The following is a 21,110-nucleotide window of genomic DNA, read 5'->3' on the forward strand; positions in this document are numbered from 1 at the left end:
GTTAAAAAAAGAAGAAGTCTGCATTTATAACATACCCGAAGATTATGAGATGAAATTCTTTCTGCCTATGACCTCCAGTCTTTTCAACGGAATGTGTCCAGGCATCTCTCTCTCTCTCTCTCTCTCTCCCTCTCTCTCTCTTCTTGGAGGGAATATTTAATGCTGATTTTAGCCTTTGGTTCCTTCTTCCTAGAGAGAGAGAGAGAGAGAGAGAGAGAGAGAGAGAGAGAGAGAGAGAGAGAGAGAGAGAGAGAGAGAGAGAGAGAGGCATTACAAGATCTCAACAGCTCAGTGTGGAAGGAAATCTCTCCATCGCTGTCTAAAATTATACTAAATAACATATGATGAAATGTTAAGGGGTAAAGTGTAAAATAAATCACTTAGGGAAAGATGCTAGGGAACGAAATCTTGTCACTCAAAAAGCTCTCCTATATCCCTAAGGAAATGGATTATCGTTAACCAAAATGGTCATATACTCTTTTTACTCTAACTTGGTCTAATATCAACATCTCCTCATCTTAAATGCAGAGTTATAGTACTTGATTAACATTAGAATACGATGCTAGTCACGAGGAAGTGCTATGGAAAGGAGGTGGAGCTTAGTATTGTCTTTTGCTGTCACTGATCTACGTGGAAAAGGTGAAAAATGACGAAAATCTGGGTCAAGTTAGAGCTGATGCCTTATTGTTACCTGTCGATATATTGTTAAACTGTAGCCATCATCATCATTATCATCATCATCGCCATTTTCCTCCTCTTCCTCCTCCTCATCATCATCAAGCATCTTCATCATCATCATCTTTATCATCAATCATCATCACATTCATCGATCATCATCACCATCAATATCATCATCAATCATCATCACATCCATCAATCATCATTTTCCTCCTCCTCCTCCTCCTGATCATCATCATCATCATCATCATCATCCAGTCTCATTTTGCCCTATATATACATTAGACTCGGGTCCCGGGGCGAGGCTACTCAGTCCCGACATTTAAGAAACGTTGACCAGCCTCCCCCGCCCCTGAGTGGCAGTACAGGAGCACTAAACCCCGGCCGCCCTTCATGTGGAACCCCTACATACTCCATCTGGTAGAGGCACCTGAACACACTAAACCACCAGGCATCATTGTTATAGAGGTAAAATAAGACGCTCAGGAAGGGCGCAACGGAGTCTTCTACGTGACTAGACTACGGCGCTGTGGGTCGTATTGTAGGTTGCACAGATTCGTAACTCCACTTCCTCAGCGATTTATTTGGCATATGACACGTGAGCAGTGTACCCTGTGCTACTTATGTAGTTTTTATATCAACAAACTTTGCCTCCGTGACATACAAGAGGATGCAGAGGTGTAAAGTGCAGAATAAATCGCTGGGTGAGAGGTGTTACCAAGCCTGCAACACCTAGAACACGTCCTTATCTCCCAGTCCAGGTTCAGCCCATTGATGCCCTAGAGAGGCCTGTGTATCAATATCTCCTCTCACTCCCTCTCCCCCGCCTCTCCCACCAGCACATTTTATTGAGGTCGCGTAACGTGTGGTGTGGACGCTGATGGAGTGGCAAACACCATGACAAATGTCATACTAAGTGCGATATTATCATAAGCCTGCACACCGCGTTCACAAACACTCCTTAGCCTAAGACGTGTGTGTGTGTGTGTGTGTGTGTGTGTGTGTGTGTGTGTGTGTGTGTGTGTGTGTGTGTGTGTGTGTGTGTGTGTGTGTGTGTGTGTGTGTGTGTGTGTGTGTGTGTGTGTGTGTGTGCATATATATGCTTCCACTCATACAGGTACACTTTACAATCGTATCAGGGTGAATATTTAAGTGCAGAAATACGAAGGACAAAATTTATCATATTAGGTATCTGAATATTGATGATATTAGATATCTGAATCTTGATGATACTGATATATATATATATATATATATATATATATATATATATATATATATATATATATATATATATATATATATATATATATATATATATATACGTAAGCAGCACGTTATATACGAGAATCATGCCATATACAGACATCAGTTGGTAACAACAGGAGTTACGAAACCTTTACAGCCACTTGGCCACGTAGAATATGACTCTAACCTGTTCCTAAATCAAAATTTTATAGACGCTGGGAAGGTACGAGTATATGCTCTCTGTATGCCATCTAGATACTATTGCTAACAGACAGCCTAGGAAGAACGCTTGGATATGAAGGCGTTAATGGAGGCCGTATCCAACACATCCTGATTGAAAGGTGTGTCCCCAGGTTCATTAATGTGATTGCAGATATTATTATTATTATTATTATTATCATCATCGCTCTTCTTCTTCTTCTTGTTGCTGTTGTTGTTGTTGTTCTTGATGTTGTTGTTGTTAGTTGAAACAGTAACTGCAACCCCAGGCACGTGAACCCAGTGGACTGCAGACTTATTTTGATCTGTGATCCACCACTTTCCATTCCGTGGACAGAGAAGTAGTTGAGGGACGTTTGTTTAGCCAGGCAGGTGAGGGGCAGTCCAGTCCCATGGATACATCTGTGCCACTACTTGAAGGCGACTCTCTACAGCACCAGAACAGGATATAAACTACGTCATCGGACGGAAGAGGTTGGCGTGTATCAGCAAAATAAATAGCTGAGGAAGAGGTGTTGCGGTATAAAAATTAGGCCAACGAGAATGGAAACTAAAACATATGATGGGGTGATGATGTGTCAGGGAAGGAGGGGTTGTTACTGAGTAGGGACAGAAGTGAGCAGAGACGCTTTAACGTTCACTCCAATGACGGCAATTTCTTTTGTTTTTTTCTTTTCTATCTTTATTCTTTCCCCCCCCCCTTTTTTTGTCATATAACTTAGAATAGATTTCTCGAACTGGAGAACTTATATAATTATAGTCTTCATTAACAATCACATTAATAACTGGAATAAAGTCGTTTTTGGTGGTAGCTTGAATAAGAAAAAAAAAAAAAGTCTCCCGTGATTTCAAAAATGGACCCTCATGGGAGGTGTTGTGTGTTAATGACTTGGTGTTGCTCGTGGAGAATTATAGGGTGGCGGAGGAAAGATTAGGGGAGTGATGAGACGGAATGGGGTACAAGGGTTTGAGAGAAACCGTGGATAAAACAAAAACGATGATATCCTGGAGAGGTGGCGGTACTGTCAAAACAGAGGGAGTGTGGTCATGCGCAGTTTGCCACAAGGGTGTGGGAAGTAACTCCACCTTGTGCAGTGTTTGTGATATGTGGGTGCATAAGAGATGTTTTGGTATTAGAGGTAGACGGCAAATTTGTGATGATTTCGTGTGTGCTGTGTGTAGGGGGGAGCACGATGATCAGAGGCGTGAAAGGATTAATTTTACTGGAGTGTTCTGAGTGTGTGGTGTTTTGTTATTTGGGGGATATGATATGTACTGGAGGTGGGCTGGAGCTAACTCAGTAACTAAGGTAAGATGTGGCTGGAAGAACTTTGGGGAGCTGTTACTTCTGACACTGAGATGGCTTTCCCTCTGTGCTAAGGGATCCTTGTGTGCAGCATGTGTTACGAGTGCAGGCAAGAGCTGTACAGAAGAGAGACTTGAGCAACGAAGGAGGAGGAAATTTGTAAGCTCAACCATACACAGATGAGGATGATCAGTTGGATGTGTAGTGCATCCCTGAATGACATGTTTGGGATACTGACATTGCGAATGACGAGCTGAGAGGAAGGATGGGATTAAATGTATTATATGTGATGAGAAGGGGTAGACTGGGATGGTTTGGGCATGTGGGGGGGATGGAGGACGACAACTACTGTAGGTGCGCAAGGTGAGAGGTGCGAACTTTGATGGCAGAGTTGCGAGAGGCAGACCGGAAAAAAAAAAAAAAAAAAAAGACCTGGAACGTGGTCATACAGTGTGGCCTCAGGGATAATGGACTGAATAAGAGGTTGACAGAGACCGAGCAGCGTGGAAAGTCGCCATCAGGTGGCGTGCAAGCATGTTGGAGCCTTTATAAATGAAATGAATGAAACGAAATTGGGGAGGCGGTGGTCAAGCGATTAGAGAGTCGGCTTTTGTCTGAAATGGCACGCGTTCGATAGGCTGGGACAGGGAACACTGATGAACTGAATTTAACTAAACAGACTGTATTGATCAAGCACAACACCCATCAGGACTGCAAAAATACCCCCTCATCAATACCAGTGCACCAGTCCAGAATCAGACTTCTTTAATAAGTATTCAATATAGACGGTGAGTATTAGTTCCCAAGTGGTAATATGTGAATGCATGTGGCACTTGGAATGACTGCCGGACCTCAGAATACGGGACCATAAAAAAAAAAGACCACCCCACACAAGATGCTGCGTGAGTCAACAAATAAACAACAATGTGGTACCTGATCTTACCTGCTTCACGTACATATATTAGCTATTGTGAATTATTATATCTCTTTTTACGAGCTTTGTAGCATTCACCTAACGTAAATTTTTAAAACAAAGTCTCTCTCTCTCTGTCTCTCTCTCTCTATGTATGTATGTATGTATGTATATCTATCAATCAATCAATCCAGTCAATCCCTCCCTCCCTCCCTCCCTCTCTCTCTCTCTCTCTCTCTCTCTGTATGTATGTATGCATGTATGTATATCTATCAATCAGTTAGTCAACGTCTCTCTCTCTCTCTCTCTCTCTCTCTCTCTCTCTCTCTCTCTCTCTCTCTCTCTCTCACCTCTTCTGGTGCTCGTTGAGGGCGAATCTATACAGCAGGCTTGCTAAGTAATAGATGGCAGAGTACAATATAAGCTCCAGCCACACCAGCTTGTAGATGCTGCCCTTCCATCTGCAGGAGGAAAAAGCCTTAGTGTTAGTGCCTGTCCACTCCACCAGGGTTAGTTGTAGTAGTAGTGGTGGTAGTAATGATGGTAGTAGTAGTAGTAGTAGTAGTAACAACAACAACAATAATAATAATAATAATAATAATAATAATAATAATAATAATAAAATAATAATAATAATAATGATAATAATAGTAATAATAATAATAGCAGTAGTAGTAGTAGTAGTCGTAGTAGTAGTAGTAGTAATAGCAGCAGCAGCAGTAGTAGTACTAGTAGTAGTAGTAGCAGTAGTAGTAGGTTGATCTGAAACGTGAACCCTGTGGACTGGAGGCTAAAGTTGCCCTCCTCCTGCCATTCATCATCATCCTTTTTGGAGATAGGGAAGTAGCTGAGGAACGCTTTTGCAACCGGGCAACTCCATCACCCAGTTATATCAGTGCCATCACATGAAGGGGCCTGGGGTCAGTAAGGCAGACAGTAACTTCAGCACTCATAGATACCGCCCTTCCACTCGAGGGAGAAGAGAAAGACTTGGGATTATTGCCCGTCGAGTACGTGAGGTTTATTAAGATGCTCATTCTTTGTTAAGGCACAACCTACCCCTAAAGAACGACATGCATCAATTGAATTTACACCTTGGTCTTAAACTGTAGGGCTGGATGAGGGGTGGGGTGGGGGGGGGGAGAATTAGATGGAGGATGGAGGGGAAGATAGATTTAGAGGAAGAGAGATGGTCAGGGGAAGCGAGATGGATAGGGGGATAGAGAAGGTGAGGAGGGGAGCGATAGAAAAGGGGGGGGGGGCGGGATTGAGAGGAATGGAGAGAGGGAAAGGAGGAGAACTGAGAAAGGAGAAATAATGGAGAAAGGAAGTGAGATGGAGAGAACGAGACATAGATGGAGAGGGGGAGAGAGATAAAGGAAGAGGAGAAAAAGTGGGGAAGAAGGGAGAAATGGCAACTCATTGGTCGGTCGGTGTAGTGTCGTCTCCGCGTTTGGAGGACTGAGTGCTGGGTTCGAGATCCACTGACTGCCACTTAGAGTGTACAATGATCACTAACAAGTTAACGCCTTGTCCACAATACTCAAATAACCAAACTCACACCAGGCCACAGTTTACTTCACCTGTCTTGTGTTCCTCCATCTGTGCCTTGTATCTACGCTGCTCGCCTCCTGACACTTCCATGATTTTACTCTTTATATGGAGGGAAAAGAGGGAGAGTTATGGAGAGGGGGAGAGACAGGGTAAATGGAGAAGGCGATGGAAGAAGCAAGGGGGAACCACAGCCGCAGCTACTCATCACTAGAGACCCTACAGATACTGGACAGCCAGCATGTTGGTTCAGCAGATGGATGTTTGCTGGACATCACTCAACTACGTATAGGGATCAGTGATCACTGCTATACTGTATAACGCAAGCCCCTTTTTTCATATTTTATGGCGCGTTTTCAAACATCTGTTATGCTATTTTTTTTTTTAATAACAGAACGGAGGAAGATAAAACATATGAATAAAAAAATAATAATCCATACACCAGACTACTGGTGTCCTCTGTTCATAAAATATCTGTAACAGTTAGACTTGAACAGCCGTAGGTTGAAGTTTGGAGGGAAACAACTCTGGGGAAGAGAGTTCCAAAGAGATGCACTACTGGGAATGAAAGAATTCTGATAGGCAGAAGTTCTGCAATATGCCGGAGTGACATTCTAGTCATGAGCGCTACCAAATGCCTGTGCAGCACGAGGGAAGGCATGGAGAGGTGGCACCATGGACGCAACTTCATCTGAGCATTTGCCATAAAAATATCTGTAAAATAATGCAAGGGAGGCAACATTCCTTCTTACTTGTAGGGGAGGTTGTTTATTTGTAATGGCAAGGTTGTTAATAATTTAACAGCTTTGTTCTGAACAGTCTAATTGTTTTAGTATAACCTCTCCACATCCATTCCACAAGGGTGAGCACTATTCAAACTGAGAGCGCACATGACTCATAAATTACAGCTAACTGCTCGTCGGTGAAGAAGTTACGGACTCTGTACATTAATCCAGGTTTCTTTGAGGCGGTTTTAGCAAGTGATCTAACATGAGAGGTCCAGCTGAGGGCATTGTCAAGTGAGATGCCGAGAATTTCAATACTTTTGGAAATGGGAATAATAGTAGTACTGAAGATAATATACGAATCTGGCAATATCTGTCTATTAGTAAATTGTATATATTTAGTTTTACTAGCATTAAATGAGACAAGGTTGTTTTGTCCCCATTCACTGATTGTAGATTGGTCTTGATTTATGGAGATGGCTGTACTGAGTTGAGAAGTAGAGATGTAAGACTATGTAAATGAGTGTCCGAGTGTGAATGAACAATGTAGTGTTGAGTCATCTGCTTATGAATGGATGGGATTGTGGGTGACAGATAAGAGATCATTAATATGAACCAGGAACAGGGTTGCCGCCAGAACTGATAGCTGCGGCATGCCACCGTTGAGTGGAAATTGGAATATACATCATCTACTTTTACTCTTATTTTCCTGTCACTGAGATATGAGGAAATCAAAGGAACAAAAGACATTAGTCCATAGCAAGGGAGTTTGGACAGCAGGGAACGGTGCCATATTCTATCGACAGCTTTAGAAATATCAAGGGCTACTGCATGAGTTTCTCCATGTAGGTCAATTGATTGATGGATGGTATGAGTTAGGAGATTGAGTATGTCAATGGTGATTCTTTCGTGGCAAAAACCATATTGTCTATCACTAATTAAGTTGTTGGATTCAAGATGTTTAACAATGTGCTTATTAATTAAAGTTTCAAATACCTAACCAAGAGAAGATGTGACTGCTATTGATCTGTAGTCAGAGGGGTCAGAGGAACTTCCTATCTTCGGAATTGGGTAGATATTGGCTTCTTTCCATGAATTTGGGAATGAACAAGTAAGTATGCATAGTCTGAATAATTTAGATAGAACAGAGGCAAGTTCAGAGGAACACTTTTTCAAAACAATTGCACACATAGTGCTTTCTTATTAGGTAAAGCTGTATAAAAATGAGATTTTCCCCTGTGTATCAGCTAGGCTAATTTTGAAGCATTTAAAGATCTGGGATGAGTTGCCAGTCGACGCTAGATTGATTAACACCAGCAGAATTTACTTATATTGCCCACGGTTTTTAAGTTTGATGAAGTTTTGGTTGAATTTAAAGATTGTTGTTCTTCTTGATATCCATAAATTTGGTTTCCATCAGGATATTATCTAAGTGTACCTCCCTGTGTGGATGTGGGCAAAAATACATGTAAAATAAGTAAAACTTGCTTAGCATAGCTGACGACACTCACTGGAAGATCAGCTTGCTCTCTTCGCCTTATTATCCCATAATTTCCTTCATGGTGGATCACATGGGAGTCAGAAAAGTCGCATAGAAGGTCCATGTGTGTTACTGTACCCACATGCACCACAATCAAACCAGTAATCAGGGGGGAAAAAAGCACCAGTGAAAAACACAGCACCACCCATCTTGCAACATATTTGGTTTGCCATCATTATAATTCGGCGACTATCTCGGTGTTCACGTGTACCTTGAAGTAAAATCCAATTGTAGATATGAAGGTTAAAATGCAAATCTTCAGTAGCTCAAAGTAACAAAATATACTACAATTACAAAGGCAATGTATTCATCAACCAATCATGTATCACAGCAGGTGACAAGTTGTATTTTAAACGAATCTGCAGTCAGCCAGCACCCGGTCTGTGAGGCATTTGAACCATAATGGAGCCATGTCGGCCGACCAATCAACGAATAGCTGAAAATATTGGCTGTCCTCTCTCTCTTTTAATAGGGTCTCTACTCATCACTACACTGTGCATGCCCGAAAACCTAACTAGGGCGATGCAACCCCCGTTCCTCGACATTTGGAAAACAGTTAAAATTTTCTGAGAACAAGCCCTTTGCACATGCACATCGTAAAAGTCAAGGCTCTGCTGCCATTGCGTTTCTTGGAATAAAGCCGATGAGGAAGAGATATCAGTGAGTTTGTGAGAGGGAGAGGGAGAGGGACAGTGATGTGGAAGAGGAATGGATGAATTAGGGGAAGGATGAGGGTGAACTTAGTGAAATGGAAGAGATGGGACGGTTGAGTGGAGTGGGGGGAGCATGGGTGAGGAGGGGAAGGAATGTGGTGGGGAATGGCTGAGTAAGATGGAGAAGGAGTGAGTAAGGTGGGGGAGGGGTGTGTAAGGTGGCAAAGGAGTGAGTAAGGTGGGGGAGGACTGAGTAAGGTGGAGGAGGAATGGTTAAGGTGGGAAAGGAATGGGCAGGGAGGGGGAAGAGTAAGGTGGGAGAGGAATGGATAGACTGGTGAATGCAAATGAGAACAATGGAAAGCAAACAGCAACATACCTGTTTGTCCTTTCGTGGCTGTTCGGTACAGGGAAGGTAATAATAAACAAAACAATTCTGTCAGATAAAGGCGCGGACAAAAATGCAGGAAGGCTTCTGCCGGCCCATCAAACCCTCTAGCCGAAGCTGGTCGGAAATAGTGAGAAGGACCACCATGCAGCATAGAAAACTTTCACGGAAATTTCATAGGAAAGACGGAAAGGAATTCTTTTTCTACACTATCTACCTAAAAAAGGAAGTAACATTAAATTATTATTTATCAGTGTTGTTCTGCAAGTTGTATCATCCGGACTCTGACAAAAGAAAAAAAACATTCTAATTACAGAAATGTATTATTCAGGAGTGAACATAATAAGCTGGGGGTTAGAAGACAGATACTTATTCAAGCGATTTTTGAAGGTTAGTACTGCATCACGGTTTACTACATTGGAGCGCATTTTGATTGGAATCATTTACCGATTATTTTATACCCATTACCTCTTGTATTATTTGAGCGATTAACTGAGACGTATTCAACAACAGCCGTATTATCGTGTCCTTTGAATATTTTCAATATTTGAATTAATCTACTCATAACCTGCATTTATGGTAAAGGGATTCAGAACCTCTAAATTCTCCTCATATGACTTATTTCTCAACTAGGAACAAATTTTGTCACTCTTCATTGTACTCTCTAAGTTTCTCTACATTTTTTTTTTGTAATAAGGCGACCAGAACTGGACACAGTACTCTAAGTGTGGGTTAACTAGAGAATTGTAGCCTACTGTACAAAGTGAGGATGATATTTTCTGGTGTATGTTCGACTGCTCTACCAATGTTTCTGATTAATTTGTTGGCTTTCTGAATAGCCTCCGGACGCGGTCTGCGTGGTTCAAGATCATTTGTTATTATAATTCATAAGTCTTTTGCATGACTGACAGTATTTAGTTGAATATTGTTCATACTGTAACTGTTTTTTCATTTCTGTTTCCAGTGTTTAGCACTTTACATTTACTAATATGAAAGTCCATCTGAGAGGTTTAGGTCCAGTCAATCGATCGAGGTCATTCTGAATTGCCTCCCGTTTCCGAATTTTGTATCATCAGCAAATTTTCACATTTTACAAATGAAACCATCGACTATATCATTTATGCATACAGAAAACAGAATAACACCCAGTAATGAGCCCTGTGGCACACCAATAGTCCGAGTGTTTACCATTTATTACAACTCTCTGTTTACGTTTTGTAAACTAATTATCGATCCACCCGAGCACACTACTTCTGAACTCATGCGCCTCCAATTTCTGAAGTAGACTTTTAAGGGAAATCTATCAAATGCTTTTTTGAAAATTGAGATAGATAATGTCACCGGATCTGGTCTCATCGTATATAATCAATATATCATAGAAGAAATATAAGAGATTCATGTGGCATTAGCCATTATTCCGAAAATCGTGTTGTGAATCTTTGATGAGATTATCTATTCTTGAGTGCTTAACAAACGTGTCTCTAATAACAGTGTCCAACAATCTGCAAAGCAAAGAGGTTAAGCTTTTATCTATCTATCTATAGCGCCCTAATCCCGCAAAGGGTGACCACAGACAAAACGCCTCCAAGTCGCTCTGTCACTCACCATTTGACTACCCTCCCCCCAACTCACTCCCCCCTCCCTCATATACCTCTCAACTCCATCCCTCCACCTCATCCTCGGTCTACCCATCCCTCTCCCTCCTTTCACCTCGCCTACTGTACAGTACATACACCCTCTTAGTCAGTCTTTCATTCTCCATTCTCTCCACATGTCCAAAACACCTCAGTGTATTTCTTCTAGTCTTCTCAGCCACATCCACACCCACCCCACAACGTTCCTTCACTTCTTCATTCATCAACCTGTCTCTCCATGTCAATCCACATGCTCCTCTCAAGTAACTCATTTCCACTGCTCTCACTCTTGACTTGTTTCCCTCTTGAAGGTCCACGCCTTGCTTCCATACGTCAGGGTAGGGATCACAATACTATTATGCAGTGACTTCTTAATTTCCATACTCACCTCCCTATTTCTCATCACTGCTTTCAGTGTACCAACAACCTTCCTTCCCTGCTGTACCCTTTCACGCACTTCATCCCCCAAAGTTCCATCCTTACTCATCACACTACCCAAGTACTTGAATGCACTCACATTCTCCATATCCTCATGATCCAACCTCACTGTACATTCTGTGATTTCATTCCTCTCAAACACCATAACTTTACTTTTGTTTACATTAACTTTCAGATTCCTCTTCCTACACACTGTCCCAAACTCATTCACCAAACCTTGCAACTCCAATTCATCTTCACTCAACATTACTGTATCATCAGCAAACAGCAACACCGGAAGCTTCCAAATCTCACCCTCATTCATTAGAGCCACCCCCACATCCACTGCCCTACCTTGCACCTCCTTTACAACCCCATCCATGTATATATTAAACAACCATGGAGACATCACACAACCCTGTTTCAGTCCCACATTGAGATCAGAGAACTCAGTTCACCATCCACTCGCACCGTAGCCCTAGCTCCTTCGTACATACTCTTCACAGCACCCAACAATTTCCTTTCCACTCCATATATTCTTAATACCTTCCACATACCTTGCCTATCTATTCTGTCATAGGCTTTCTCCAAGTCCATGAAGGCAGCATACACTTTCTTTCCCTTCTCTAGATACTTCTCCACTAAACTTCTTAGAACAAATATCTGATCTACACACCCTTTTCCCTTCCTAAATCCCCCTTGTTCTTCTTCAACTAGCTCCTATGTCACATGCCTAACCCTATCAAGGAGTATTCTACCATATATTTTTCCAGTCACACTAAGAAGGCAAATACCCCTATGGTTACCACATACTTCTCTCTCCCCTTTTCCTTTGTATAAAGGAACAATTATACCTGATTTCCAGTCCTCTGGAACCCTTCCCTCTTCCCAAGCCTACCATATATTTTTCCAGTCACACTAAGAAGGCAAATACCCCTATGGTTACCACATACTTCTCTCTCCCCTTTTCCTTTGTATAAAGGAACAATTATACCTGATTTCCAGTCCTCTGGAACCCTTCCCTCTTCCCAAGCCAATCTACACAACTTTCATATCCATTCCACAACAATCTCACCTCCATACCTCAGCAATTCACCACACACTCCATCAATTCCTGGGGCCTTTCCCACCTTGATCTTCTTCATTTTTTTTTTTTTTTATAAATAACAGAACGGAGGAAGGAGAAACAAATGAGTTAAAAAAAAACAATCCATACACCAGATTACTGGCGTCCTCCGTTCATAAAATATCTGTAACAGTTAAACTTGAACAGCTGTGGGTTGAAATTTGGAGGCAAACAACTCTGGGGAAGCGAATTCCAGAGAGATGCAGTTCGGGGAATGAAAGAATTCTGATAGGCAGAAATTCTGCAATATGGCTGAGTGACATTCCAGTCATGAGCGCTACCAGATTCCCGTGTAGCACGAGGGAAGGCATGGAGAGGTGGCACCATGGACGCAACTTCGTCTGAGCATTTGCCAAAAAAATATCTGTAAAATAATGCAAGGGAGGTAACATTCCTTCTTACTTGCAGGGGAGGTAGTTTATATGTAATGACAGGGTTGTTAATGATTCTAACGGTTTATTCTGAATTTTGTCTAGTTGTCTTAATGCAACCTCTCCACAACCATTCCACAAGGGTGAGCAATATTCAAGCTGAGAGCGCACATGACTCTTATAAATTATAGCTAACTGCTCATCGGCGAAGAAGTTACGGACTCTGTACAATAATCCAAGTTTCTTTGAGGCGGTTTTAGCAAGTGATCTGACATGAGAGGTCCAGCTGAGGGCACTGTTAAGTGAGACACCAAGAATTTCAATACTTTTGGAGATCCTACTGAGCTCTTCCTCCCTCCTCTCATCTCTTCTTCTCCCAGCCATTCCCCAACCACTTATACTCGTACTGTTCTCTTTCTCTACAGTCAACATATCCTCAAAGTGCTCCTTCCATCTCCTCAATTTCTCTCTCTTCTCCACCAACAATCTATTATCCCCATCTTTCACTCCCCTACTATTTCCCCTTTCACACTGCCTTACTTTCTTTACCTCCTTCCAAACCAATTTCTTTCTCTCCATTTCACCCTCAGATTCCTCCCAAACTCTTCATGCACTTTCTTCTTACTCTCCTTCACCAGTCTCTTCACCTCCCTTCTCCTGCTCACATATACCTCTCTCTTCTCTCTCTCATCTTCTCTCCTACCTCTACTAGCTAGCCATTCACTATATGCCTTCTTCTTTTGTTCCACAGCTCGTTTCACCTCATCATTCCACCATGCTGTCCCTTGCACACCCCTGCATCTCCTCCTCACTCCACAATCCACCTCACACGCTGCACCTATCTCTTCCGTGAATATCTTACATACGTCTTCCACCCCTTCCATCTCCCCTAACTCATACCTTCCCAATCTTTCTTCCACTATGCTCTTATACTCTGCCATTTTCTCACTATCTTGCAAGTTCTCCACCTGTTTCCTCATGTCTTCCCCTTCGTCTCTTCAACCATTTTCTTTGCAGAGGTTAAGCTTACTGGTCAATAATTTTCTGGTTGCGATTTGTAGTCTTTTTTTAGTATCGAAGTTACATATTTTGCTAGTTTCCATTCGTGAGACACCTTACTAAGTTTTAGTGATTTATTGAATAGCTCAGCGAATAGATGTGGTATTCCATTCACTGCTGGATTCAGAACGTTTTTTTTTTTTTTTTTTTTTTTTTTTTGCCCGGATGTTCTATTCACCTGACCTTACCAATGGCAAGTCGTACATCATTCTTGCTGAGTAAAGTGGAGAAAGAGTGAGTAAGGTGGGGAAGGAAAGAGTAAGGTGGGGAAGGAAAGAGTAAGGTGGGGAAGGAAAGAGTAAGGTGGGGAAGGAAAGAGTAAGGTGGGGAAGGAAAGAGTAAGGTGGGGAAGGAGTGAGTAAGGTGGGGAAGGAAAGAGTAAGGTGGGGAAGGAAAGAGTAAGGTGGGGAAGGAAAGAGTAAGGTGGGGAAGGAAAGAGTAAGGTGGGAAAGGAAAGAGTAAGGTGGGGAAGGAAAGAGTAAGGTGGGGAAGGAAAGAGTAAGGTGGGAAAGGAAAGAGTAAGGTGGGGAAGGAGTGAGTAAGGTGGGAAAGGAAAGAGTAAGGTGGGGAAGGAAAGAGTAAGGTGGGGAAGGAGTGAATAAGGTGGGGAAGGAGTGAGTAAGGTGGGGAAGGAGTGAGTAAGGTGGGGAAGGAAAGAGTAAGGTAGGGAAGGAGTGAGTAAGGTGGGGAAGGAAAGAGTAAGGTAGGGAAGGAAAGAGTAAGGTAGGGAAGGAGTGAGTAAGGTGGGGAAGGAGTGAGTACGGTGGGGAAGGAAAGAGTAAGGTAGGGAAGGAAAGAGTAAGGTAGGGAAGGAGTGAGTAAGGTGGGGAAGGAAAGAGTAAGGTGGGGAAGGAGTGAGTAAGGTGGGGAAGGAAAGAGTAAGGTGGGGAAGGAAAGAGTAAGGTAGGGAAGGAAAGAGTAAGGTGGGGAAGGAATGAGTACGGTGGGGAAGGAAAGAGTAAGGTAGGGAAGGAAAGAGTAAGGTGGGGAAGGAAAGAGTAAGGTGGGGAAGGAAAGAGTAAGGTGGGGAAGGAAAGAGTAAGGTAGGGAAGGAGTGAGTAAGGTGGGGAAGGAAAGAGTAAGGTGGGGAAGGAAAGAGTAAGGTGGGGAAGGAAAGAGTAAGATGGGGAAGGAGTGAGTAAGCTGGGGAAGGAATGGGTGAAACTGGGTGGTGGGGGAGTAGAGAGGAGGGGGAGGAAGTAGTGAAGTGGGGAGGCTTGAGTGAAGTGGGAAGTGAGTAAAAAGAGGAAACTAGAGGGGAGAGGGGAAGGAGACGTGAGGGAGGAAAGGGGAAGGAAGAGGGGAAAAGAGGGGGGATGGGGAAAGGAGAGGGGAAAGGGAAAGGAGAGGGGAAGGGAGGGGGGAAAAGAGGGGAGAGGGGGAAAGGAGAGGGGAAATGGAAAGGAGAGGGGGACGGGGAAAAGAGAGGGGATGGGGAAAGGAGAGGGGAGGGGGGAAAGGAGAGGGGGAGGGGGAAGGGGGAGGGGGAGGGGGAAAAAGGTTAAGTTAGATGGGGAAATTAGGTCGTTTGTCTAAGTCAGTGAGCTGGACGTGAGGACATGAGGCATTGTGGTTGGACGAAAAATAAAGTAAGAAAATAAACGCACCCGAACGAAAAAAAAAGACACCTGAACGAAAAATAAAGAAACAAGGCACCTGAACGATAAATAAACTTAAGGCACCTGAAAGAAAAATAAAAATAAATGCACCTGAACTAAAAAATAACAAAAATAAAAGCACCTGAACAAAAAAAGAGCACCTGAACGAAAAATAAAGAAAAGTAAGGTACCTGAACTAAAAATAAGGAAACTATGAGGCATGTGAACGAGAAACAGAGAAAATATGCGGCACACGAACGAGAAATAAAATACACGGCACCTGAATGAGAAATAAAGAAAATCTGAGCCACCTGGACGAGAAGTGAAGAAAATATGAGGCACCTGGACGAAAAATAAAGACAATATCAGGTACTAAAGCTGGACGTAAATAAATAAAATTGTACTGGGACTGAACGAAAATAGGTCGAAAAATAAAAAGAATAGCAGCCATGGAGGTAAACAAGAACTGGAGCGTACAGTAAAACCTGGCAGTGGAAATGAACAAAATGCAGTGAACATTGGAGCTGAACAAGAACTTAAAAGAACAGAAGACACAGAAGATGAGGAAGAATGATAAAGTGTACATTTGAGCTGAACAAAAATTTAGAACACGAGGCGGTGATGAACAAGATACAGTAAACATTGAAGATGAATAAGAAGTCGAGAGCATAGAGAGCAGTTGAGATGAACAAGATATAGAGAGATGAACAAGAAATTAAGAGATCCAAAGGCAGTGGATATGAACAAGAATTAAGTGCTGAACAAAAAAACGAAAAAACAGAAGGCCGTGGATATGAACAAGAATAAAGTGTTGAACTAGACTTTAAGAGAACAGAAAGTAGTGGATGTGAAAAAGAAACAGAGAATACATTAGATTTGCACAATAAAGGACAAGAAATATTCGAAATGGACAAGAGATACGAAGGAAATAGGCACTGGAGTTTCTTTTGATTTACAAGTCAATATATGGAGGTATTTTGCTTCATTTGCGGTATGTTGATGATGTGAGTTTTGATGCTATGGAGGCGAATTTAGAAATGCTGGCGGGTGGATCTGAACAAGTGTTGAAGAGATACATGATACCGGCCATTGTAAAGCAGAAATATTCCCAGTCTCCATTTTTTTCTTTACCAGAAGATGAACAGCGGAAGGAAAAGATACTGTAATTAAAAAAGAAAAAAAAAATCCGTGCACCAGATTACGGATGTCTTCCATTCATTAAAAAAATCTGTAACAGTTGGACTTGAATTGTTATACTGTAGGTTAAAGTTTGGGAGAATCTAATCTAGGGAAACGAGTTTCAAAGAGGAGCAGTTCAGGGAACAAATGATAGAACTCCTGCAATCTGGCAGTGTGACAGTCCAGTCATGAGCGCTACCAGATGCCTGTGTAGCACGGGGGAAGGTGTGAAGAGATGGCACCATGAACGCAATTTCCTCTGAGCATTTACCATAAAAGTGTCTGTAATATAATGCAAGGGAGGCAACATTCCTTACTTATAGGGGAGGTAGTTCATTTGTAATTATAATTATTCATTATTGTTTTAAATTTTGTCTAGCTTTAGTGCAACCTCAGATAATAATAATAATAATAATAATAATAATAATAATAATAATAATAATAACACGAACTTCATCATCATCATTATCACCACCACCACCACCACCAAAAACACAACAACAACAACAACAATAATAATAATAATAGTAATAATAATAATAATAATAATAATAATAATAATAATAATAATGTAGTAATGATAATAAAATCATCATCATCATTATTATTATTATTATTATTATTATTATTATTATTATTAATACTACTACTACTACTACTACTACTACTGCTGCTGCTGCTGCTGCTGCTGCTGCTGCTGCTGCTGCTGCTGCTGCTGCTGCTGCTGCTGCTACTACTACTACTACTATTACTACTACTAGAACTACTACTACTACTACTTCCATTACTACTACTACTAGTACTACTACTACTGCTACTACTACTACTACTACTAATAATAATAATAATAAATACAACTACTACTTCTATTATGTTCATTATTTTTTTCTTCATTTTTAAAATATATGAGCGAAGGAAAAAGCAGGACGAAGAGCAGAATTGTTGCTGCGGCCTCAGACTCATTCGAATGTGAACCAAGTGGACTGCAAGCTGAAGCTGCCATTCTCCTGCCATCCACCATGCTCCTTTCGAGGAACAGGGAGCGAGGGACGTGTGTATAACCAGGCAGTGGAGTCGTCAAGCTACATCAATGCCACTACATGAAGGCGTCCCTCTCTGGCACCCAGTGCAGGAAAGGAAGGTGATGTGTGGAGCTGTGTTGAGTTAATAGACCAATGTGATGTGGCAGGTGGCACCCTTTACCTAGTGCTGTACCTTCACTTATTCATTTATTTATTTCTAATCCTGTTCTAGATATCTCCAGGCGACTGCGTATACCTTTCCGGAAGACCTTTTTTTATTGAAACATTATTATTATTATTATTTGTCAGAGTCTGGGCATAGACTTAAAAGTCCGTTCCCCGAGGCCATGCAGTCTTCCTACGTATCATATACCTACACATGACACCACCTCGGCGCTAACACCCACCGTCCATACTGAATGCATGCTAGGTCTGTCTCATGCAGGACTGGTGTACTGGTGTGAGCGAGTGTTTATGCATGTCGGCTTTAATGAAATTCAGACCCTTGAAGTGTTCCATGTTCCGGAGCGATTCGAAGTTGTGTTCATTGGGACAGCAAACCACCTCTCTACCGCCTCTCCTACTTACCAGCTGAAAAAACCCTTCTCGAGGAAATAAAACCGTCTGGGACAAAAATATGGCATGAAAATACACCATCTAACTGAAGACGAGATCGGTTCAGGGGAGAAGGACGCTAGTAAAATTCCGTGATTATGTGAAGCGTTGGTCGGTTTTTTAGTGAAGAGGATCCGGCAAGAAAAGCAAGAAAGCGTAACAGCCTTTCCCACGCCGTCATGTGCCAGTGGGACCTGAGCACTGAATGACGCAACACTCCCACGGTACGGGCCGTAGATATGACTTTCGTTTGAGAGAGAGAGAGAGAGAGAGAGAGAGAGAGAGAGAGAGAGAGAGAGAGAGAGAGAGAGAGAGAGAGGAGGGTATGAAAGAGAGGGCGAAATACGAGGAGGAGATCATGTCGCAGGGAGAAAAAGTACGAGGTAGAGGAAGAAAAATTGGAGGAATAATGAGAGAGAGAGAGAGAGAGAGAGAGAGAGAGAGAGAGAGAGAGAGAGAGAGAGAGAGAGAGGAGGGTATGAAAGAGAGGGCGAAATACGAGGAGGAGATCATGTCGCAGGGAGAAAAAGTACGAGGTAGAGGAAGAAAAATTGGAGGAATAATGAGAGAGAGAGAGAGAGAGAGAGGTGGGGGGAAGGGAAGCGAGAAAGAGGACAACGATGAAAAGAGGAAGTCTGGAAAAAAAAAGGGGGGGGGGAAAGGAGACAGAGAATGAAGGTAATAATGAAAGGAAAAAATCTAGAAAAAAGACAGAAGAAAGAGGGAGAAGAAAGGATAAAGGAAATAGAGAGGGAGTCTATGTATATAGAGGAAGTGAGCGGAAGAGTATACAGAGAGAGGGGAGAAAGAGGAAAAAGAGAGTGAGGGAAGTGTTGAGAGAGGAAAAAGAGAGCAAGGGAAGTGCTGAAAGAGGAAAAAGAGAGTGAGGGAAGTGCTGAAAGAGAAAAAAGAGAGCGAGGGAAATGTTGAGAGAGGAAAAAGAGAGTGAGGGAAGTGCTGAAAGAGAAAAAAAAGAGAGAAAGAAGTGTTAAAAGAGGAAAAAGAGAGCGAGGGATGTGCTGAAATAGGAAAAAGAGAGAGGAAAGTGTTGAGAGGAAAAAGAGAGAGAGAAGTGTTGAAAGGAAAAACAGAGCGGGGGAAGTGTTGCAAGAGGAAAAACAGAGCCAGAAAAAAGTTGAAAGACAAATAAGAGAGCGAGGGAAGTGTTGAAAATGGAAAAGAAAGTGAGGGATGTGTTGAAAGAGGAAAAAGAGAGCGAGGGAAGTGCTGAAAGAGGGAAAAGAGAAAGAAGTGCTGAAAGGGGAAAAAGAGGGTGAGGGAGGTGTCGAAAGATGGAGTGTGTGTGTGTGTGTGTGTGTGTGTGTGTGTGTGTGTGTGTGTGTGTGTGTGTGTGTGTGTGTGTGTGTAAAAAAAAATAAATAAATAAAACCATACGGAGGGACAAATATTTTGTCTAATATTTTACCTCTTGTTGTTTTCTTTTGCTTTCTTTTTCATTTCCATGCTGACTACTAATCCAAACCTGAGAGTGTCTTGGTACAGGTTAGAGACCCTATAGAGAGCTAAGAAAAAGAGACTGGACAGCCAATATATTCAGCTGCTCACTCACTGGTTGGCCGACATGGCGCCATTTTGTGCAAACGCCTCAACCCGGGTGCTGGCTGACTGCAGATTCATTACCTGCTGTGATACACGATTGGTTGATGAATAAAATGTTGCTATAATTGTAGTATCTATCTATCTATCTATTGCCAGACGCCTCAATCCCGTTTGGGGTGGCCACAAACAAATCGCCTCCAAGTCGCCCTGTCCCCCGCCATTTCACTGCCCTGCTCCCAACTCACACCCTCCTCTCTCATATACCTCTCCACCCCATCCCTCCATCTCATCCTCGGCCTCCCCCTCCCTCTTCCCCCCTCCACCTCACTCACATACACTCTCTTCGTCAGTCTTTCACCCTCCATCCTCTCCACATGGCCAAACCACCTCAGTGTGTTCCTCATAACGCTTCCTATCACATCCACATCAACACCACAACGCTCCTTTATATCCTCATTCGTCAGCCTGTCTCTCCACGTGACTCCACAGGCTCCTCTTAAATAACTCATTTCCACTGCTCTCACTCTTGACTTGTGTCCTTCCAACAATGTCCAAGCTTCACTTCCGTACGTTAGACTTGGTATCACAATACTGTCATGTAGTAACTTTTTCACTTCCATGCTCACTTCCCTGTTTCTTATCACTGCTTTCAAAGAACCAGCAACCTTTCTTCGCTGCTGTACCCTTTCAAGCACTTCACCCTCCAAACCTCCATCCTTACTCATCACACTACCCAAGTACTTAAACGTACTCACATTTTCCAATTCCTCACCATCCAAACTCGCTGTACATTCAGTGACTTCACCTCTCTCAAAGACCATCACTTTACTCTTCCCTACATTCACCTTTAGATTCTGTTTCTTACACACTCTCCCAAACTCATCCACCAAGCCTTGCAGCTCCCCTTCATCTTCACTCAACAACACAGTATCATCTGCAAACAACAGTACAGGGAGTTTCCAAACACTATCCTCTCTCACCAGGGCCACTACAACATCCACTACCCTACCTTGTACCTCTTTTATTACCCCATCCATGTACAGATTGAACAACCATGGAGACATGACACATCCCTGTTTCAAACAGGGATATATTTTATTAATTTGAGCTACTGAAGATTTTCATTGCAGTCTTCATGGATTTTCCATCCAGATATATGTAAACACCGCGATAATCGCCGAATTACATTATTGACAAATCAAACTGTTAGTAGCTACAAAATGGGTGGTGCTGTGTTCTTTTACTGGTGCTTTTTTTTTTTTTTTTGTTGCCCTACTTAATGGTTTAGTCGTGGTGCACATGGGTGCG

The 21,110-nt window shown here is 42.4% G+C and overlaps 1 protein-coding gene across 1 annotated transcript in view; it reads right to left on the reverse strand.

The window, feature by feature from the left end:
• LOC145411874 (bestrophin-2-like) overlaps window positions 1-21,110 on the reverse strand; it is a 285,723-nt gene that overhangs the window by 250,293 nt on the left and 14,320 nt on the right. The window contains exon 3 of the mRNA XM_080281833.1: window positions 4,715-4,825. Within this exon, the coding sequence (XP_080137959.1) occupies window positions 4,715-4,825 (111 nt within the window). The remainder of the gene's footprint in view (window positions 1-4,714; window positions 4,826-21,110) is intronic.

Source organism: Coenobita brevimanus, chromosome 91, assembly GCF_032717465.1.
Source record: "Coenobita brevimanus isolate Jiangsu-jjx chromosome 91, ASM3271746v2, whole genome shotgun sequence".
Classification (NCBI taxonomy): domain Eukaryota; kingdom Metazoa; phylum Arthropoda; class Malacostraca; order Decapoda; family Coenobitidae; genus Coenobita; species Coenobita brevimanus.